A 6,188-nucleotide genomic window follows, 5' to 3' on the forward strand; every position below is an offset into this window, starting at 1 on the left:
AAGCAGCCGCATGGCTACAGGAAGGTCTGGAGGGGAGCGGGAGGGTCTGGGGAGACCCTGGGGTCCAGAGCAGTGACGGCAGGCTACCCCCACCCTGAACTCCAGCTCAAGCCTCATGCCAAAGCCATCACAGCCTCCCTTCCACGTGCTGCCTTTGGGCAGTCTGGCCCTCTGCCTGCTGGCAACGCAAGGGACGTCCTCCTGTCCTTCACCTCCCCACCCCAACCAGCCCATTTCCCAGAACAGCTCGGGCTCCTGTGTATTCAGTAGGCACTCAACCACTGGGGAGAGGGAACAAATGACCGATCCCCACCCGCCCCAGCACCCAGAATGACCCCTGCCCACCACCCCCAGCTCTGGGGCTGACTGAGGAACCCCCTCCACTCAGGGCTCCTGGGCAGCTGCTCTGCCCACCCCAGGCTCTCGCAGTGCAGTCGTGGCCGCCCGGCCCAGCCCTCCGTGGGGCCTCCTCACAAGAGGACCTTACTCCTATGAGCTCTTGTCCCGAGCCCAGGGACCTGCCTCGGACCTTAGGGAGGAGAGAGGCCTTCCTCCCTCCCTGAGGGTGCACGGGGGTGGGGGGCGCTCCGAGGAGCCAGTGGCCTCCCTCGTGTTCAGTACCAAACAAGTCTTTGTGAGGACGGGGCTGTTGTTGAAACCTCTGACTTCAGAGACGAGTCACCACACTTCACATCATTGTCGTAAATTGGGTGAGTCCCAGTCCCCCGTCAGCAGCACCTCCCCCTACCCCCCAAAGACCGGCCTGGCCCCCCAGGGTCCCCAGTTGGGGGTGCTCTGGGCTGAGCAGGACAGGGCCGGTTTGTCCGTGGTCTGGCCCAGAGATGCAGATTCCTCTCTGGGCCCAGGGGTCTTCTCCGGGCCTAGATCAGTGCCTCGGGTGCCAGCACCCCCTTCTTGAGGATGAGGTTTCCGTAAAGGGCCGTCTCCCTGCGTGAGGAGCTGAGCTGAGCACCAGGCTGGGTCCCCCCGTCCCGCCCACTTCCATCCCGCCCACTAGGCAAGCCCAGGGACCAGTCCTCCGGGGAATCCTGACAGTCCTATTCCCGGCGGGGCCGGGGCTGAGCAGGGGGACAGGGAGTGGCCCGGGACCCAGACCCAGACAGTCCCAGCCAAAGCTACCCTGACCAGCAGGACCCAAAGGGACCCCAGGGACTCGGCCAGAACTCACCCAGTTGCTACAACAGCAAAAGCCTTCTTGGCCCGCTCATAAAACTCAAACCTCTCTATCTTGGCCAGGGCTCTCTGGAAGGCAAAATGGCGCGGTGGAGGGGCCTTGCTCAGAAACCCTCAGGGCCCAAGCAGGCGCCAGGGGCACGAGGAGACACGGACACTCTGGGCTCCACAACTGGCTCTCCTGGCTGGCGTCCCAGGGGCGCTCAGCCTCTGAGCTGTGAGAACTGGGCAGGCAGGGTCACGGGGGGCTGTGGTGGCGCGTGGCCTGGGGCCCTGTGTCTCTTGGAGTTGGTCTAAGGGCAGGAGGGCCCCTGCCCAGGACAGGAGTCCCAGGCCGCCTGTCATCGATGGGTCCTGCCCAAGACGTGTCGGGGGAAGGTCCTGGGGAGGAGAGGTTCATCCTTCCACAATGCAGGGGTGACACACGGCATTAGGCCAGGCTTCCGGCCATAAGACAGGGGCCGGGGGTGCCTCACTTGCCCCTGGCTCCGCTCACACAGGCTGGGGTGGGTGACGCACCCCAGGCCACGACAGGGTCCCTGACCTGAGAGGGGAGAGGCTGGGGGCTGGGAACAGCCGCTCCCCCAGGGTCACTTTTCTGTGGAGGGTGAGCACGTGAGCCACAGCTGTAGGGGGTTTGGGGGCCCTGTCTGTTACTCCCACCGGCCTCCACAGAGGCGCGGAGGGTCCCCGGGAGCCCCCTGGCTGGGGCTGAGCCTCACCTCGCAGCCCGCCTCCAGGAGAATGGACTCGTAGCTCTTCCATACCGGGGTCAGAAGGCCGATCTTCCGGTCACCGGGCACCAGCTCCATGACGGCAGCCTAGGGGCAGAGGGGGCTCAGCTCTGTGGCCTGTGCGCCCAGCAGCCCCGGTCCCAGCTTCCCCTCCCACTGGATGACAGTTCAGGGGTCCTCTGAGGTCTGACCAAGAAAAAACCAAGGCCCAGAGCAGGGAGGGGGCGGCACGGCAACAGGCACTCACCGGGCTCTCTACGTAGGTGTCCAGTGGCAGCAGCTTCAGCACAACCTCCAGGAGCTGGGGAATGCCCAGGCCTAGGGCGGAGTGCCAGCTTCAGACGGGAGCCCTGTCCCACCCGGCCACCAACAGGGCCGCCTGCCCTCCGGGCCTGTCCACGCCTTTTACCCTGGGCCTCACCGAGCTGGCCAGCCAGGACGGCCTCATGCCCGGGACAGGGCGGGGGACGCAGGCCGCCTGGTGACACTTGCTGGGGTCGCACCAGCGCCTCCCTGCCACAGCACCTGTGACTGTCCCAGCCCTGGGCTCGCCCTGCCCTCCAGTCCGTACTTCATAGGCCCCTGGTGGTGACCTCCCCTACTCATCCACCAGGAGGGGCACCCGGGGCCACTTCCCTGACCCCAGCACCCCCCCATGACCCCTGGGTGGCCACCTTTCTCCTATGATGAGGATAGTGGGGTCTGGGAAGAGGCTGTTCTGTCCCAGGCTACCCCAGGCCGCCCACTGGTTTTCGAGGTCCTTGTCATCCTGTGGAGCTGGTTTCTCATTGTTAAAGGGATTGTGCTGGTTGCACAGAACGGGGAAATACGGGGCTGGGGACAAGACAAAAATCGTCTGTCATCTTATTAGCCTGCGGCTGGGAAACCCTGCTGTCCGGAGTGCATTTTCTTCTGCTGTGTTCTCTGCTCTTCTCCATGGTTAGACTTGTCTGCGAAGCTGGCCTTCACTCCTCATTGCTTGTTTCCACTAACTCGCAGGGCGTGCGGGACACTCGGAAGCTTGGCCACTCCTTACCTTCCAGCATTCTGGCCTTTCCCATGGCCCACCTTGTCCTGTCCTCCTTGGAGAGGAGAGCGTGCTGGGTCCTCTGGCCCATGGTGTAAACCCAGGCACGGCTGGCTCATCTCCCTCAGCAGAGGGTGGAAGCCAAGGTCACTGGGTCTGGAGTCAGCAGCGCATTGAACAGGCCTCAGACCACTGGCCCCCTGTCCAGAAGGGCTGGTTTACCCTACATTTCACATCTTTGTGCCTCAGTGGCCTCGATTTTGCAGGGAGAGTTGTGTGCCCTCAGAGCACTGCCGAGGGTGGGGGACAGCCAAGCCCAGTGCCAGCCCAGGACAGGACAGGGCAGGACGCTGGTGTCCTCACACCCCCTACCCCCTTGCTCTTGGTACTAACTGCTACTACCGTCACCTTGGGGCCCTGGCTCCAGGCCCCTCCGAGTCACGCCTTCCACCCACCCCTGAGGGTCAGAGGGTCCCAGAGACAGAGCATGTGGGCCCCCGGAGACTGCGAGGTCAGTACTGGGATTTCTATAGCACAGTAAAAGCTGAACACCTGACCTGGGCTGTGGGGAGCAGGGGTGCATCAGTACAGCCAACAAGCCACCGGGCCTCAGTTTCCCCACTTGCAAGAAGCTACCAAGAGGTGCCTGAGATGGGGCAGGAGGCCCAGGGTGACTTCTGGGGGCCTCCCTGGGTCACCGGTGGAGGCTGGGGCATAAGTGGGGATGGGGGCACAGGGCAACACTTGGGGAGCGCAGAGCTGGGAGCACTGCGTCTGCAGCCTAACCCCTCCCTGCCCGGTGGCGGCTCACCGTCAGCGCGGATCTCCTCCGGCCCACACCTGCATATGGAGGCGGTGGGGAAGTTCACGTCTGCGAAAACTGAACGGCCACGCAACCCGGTCAGACATCCCCTGGTGGGTCCGCGTGGGTGGGCACAGACCTCGGGGCACCTGTCGCACACGGTAGACCACGCCCACTGCCCTCCCCGACCCCTCTCGTCAGAGGTGGGGCGGGGAGAGGAAGCTTCCTAGGGCAGAAGCTGCCGGTGCCAGAACTCGGGACCCCGCCCCGTTCTACCCCCTGGGGCGCCGACCGTGCAGCCCCCGCCCGAGGTCCAGGGCTCCAGTGAAGGCAAACCGCCAGAGAAAGAGGTGTGGCCCCTTGGGGGCCGTCCGGGAGGGGGTCTGGAGAACGAGCAGCGCACTGGGCCTAAGGCCGCAGCTGGGAACTTGGGCCCGGGGCCCCAGAAAGCCGGGCTGGGGGAGGGGCCGGACCTGCCGGACGCGGCGCAGCCTGGACCAAGGGCCAGAGTCCTCGTGACCGCCTGGGGCCGACCAAGGTCTGGGCAGGGGCTTGGCCACCAACCAACTTGGCCCCAGTTTCCTAAAGAATGTGGGTGGGGGGGTAGGGTGGGGGGTGTCCTACTGGGAAGTGGGACGCGGCGGCCAAACCAAGGCCTCCACCCCAGGACCCGGCTCTTCCTGGGCTTGGGGAGTCGTCGCCCCCCGGCTGGGGTCAGTCTGGGTCGGGACCCCTGCAGGGGCTGGGGTGGCGGGGGGCCCCGCTCGCGCCTCGCCCAAGGGTGGGGGTCCCGAGGCCCTGTCCCCGCCCCTCACCGATCTCGTCGCCGTGCCCCATCCGCGCCAGGGCGTAGAGCAGCTCAGGGGACAGCAGCGCCGGAACGCCCTTTAGCACCACCATGATCGCCGGGTCTGGAGCGGAGGGGCGTGGCCCGACGGAGGGGGCGTGGCCCGACGGAGGGGGCGTGGCGGGAGTTGGGGGCAAGTGTTGGGGGCAGGAGCTGGCTGTGGGGAGGGGCTCCTCGGGCCAGCCCAGGGGCGGGACGCACGGAGGACTGCGGCTCGCGTGCTGACCGGGGGCGGGGGCGACACCCGGCCCACCCCGCAGGCGTCTTCGGGGCCTCAGGTCCCTCGCTTGGTCCCAGACCCGACTCCCCGCTGCAGCCCCTCGCGGCCTCCCCATCACCCTTCAGTTACGCCCCCAGGCCTCGCTGACCCCCCACCCCAACTCCCACCCCAGCAGGAGCGGGTGGCCAGTCCTGTCCGACTTCTTCACCAACATTCTGCGCAAGGACAGCCACGGGCCTGCCCTGGAGGGAACCCTGGAGGGCAGGCAGGAGCCGCCTCTGGGCCAAGCTGGTATCGGGGAGCACCTTACTGTGGGGTCTCCACCTTGTCTCCCAGGCGCCAACCTGCTGACACCCTCACCTGAGTGGGGTGCTGTGTTCCATCCCAGGACAGCAGTGACCTGACCTCTTCTCTCTCCCCCCCGCCCCCCCCTCCGGGCCCCAGCTTGCCCATCCTTCCCACCCCCCACCCTTCCAAGATGGGGTGTCCAGATTGGGGGTGGGGTGGGGGGTGGGTCTACAGCGCGTTCCCTTGAACAGAGGGAGCGCCTTGCCTTCAGCTGGCCAGAGTACCCCACATGCTGGACTCTTGTCCCTAGAGACCCGGGATCTGGGATGCTGGGACCACTAACCATACTGTGTCTTCCTGTCCACCATGTCACCACTTCCCTGCGGGAAGATGCTCACCTCCCCGAGGTGCACCCCACAGGATGTCTATGTCCAGGGCCAGACCCTGGTTGACTGTGGAGCAGGCTGTTTTCCAAAAACGGTGGCAACACTCCATCTGCCATCCTGGAGGGCCATGGGCACAGTTCCACTGAGAGATGGTTCTCTTCCCTTCCCTTGAATCAGGCGGACCTTTGTAATTGCTCCAACCAAAAGAATGTACTGGAGAGGGTGCTTCTGAGGATAGGTCATAAAAGGCAGTACGATTTCCTCCTGATTCTCTCGTCAGGATGCTTGTCCAGGGAGCCCAGACACAGTATTGGCAGGAAGCCTAGGGCACACAGAGAGCCTCCCTGTGGATCTTCTGGCCCTTAGCCCCAGCTAGGCCCAGCGGAGGCAGCACCAAACAACACACGAGTGACTGGTTAGAAGGTTCCAGCTCAGGACCCAGACACAGTGAGGTGAAGACAGGCTGACCCACTGGCACCCGTACAGACTGTGAGAACGGCTGGGACTGCTGCCTTGAGCTACTGAGTTCAGGAGCAATTCTGCAGACATGGCTGACGGATCTGGGAGTCTCCTGGGCCCTGCCGACATGGACGCCAAAAGCCAACACGGTCCTCGGCTTTCGATCTGGGTTGCTCTCTTCCAATCCCTCTCCCACACTCAGGCTGGAGGGCAGACGGCGGCGCAGCTGCC

General features: G+C 64.9%; 1 protein-coding gene across 1 annotated transcript; it reads right to left on the minus strand.

The window, feature by feature from the left end:
• Nucleotides 1-247: 247 nt before the first annotated feature.
• On the minus strand, nt 248-4,673 carry FUOM (fucose mutarotase). The gene is made up of 6 exons (XM_044240781.1): nt 4,573-4,673; nt 3,767-3,835; nt 2,176-2,246; nt 1,917-2,015; nt 1,190-1,263; nt 248-948 (listed from the first exon to the last, which is right to left on the minus strand). Exons 1-6 carry the CDS (start codon nt 4,655-4,657, stop codon nt 882-884), a joined length of 465 nt encoding a protein of 154 aa, XP_044096716.1. The 5' UTR covers nt 4,658-4,673; the 3' UTR covers nt 248-881.
• Between the last annotated feature and the right edge of the window lie 1,515 nt (nt 4,674-6,188).

The sequence above is a fragment of the Neovison vison genome, chromosome 2 (genome assembly GCF_020171115.1).
Source record: "Neovison vison isolate M4711 chromosome 2, ASM_NN_V1, whole genome shotgun sequence".
In the NCBI taxonomy this organism is placed as follows: Eukaryota; Metazoa; Chordata; class Mammalia; order Carnivora; family Mustelidae; genus Neogale; species Neogale vison.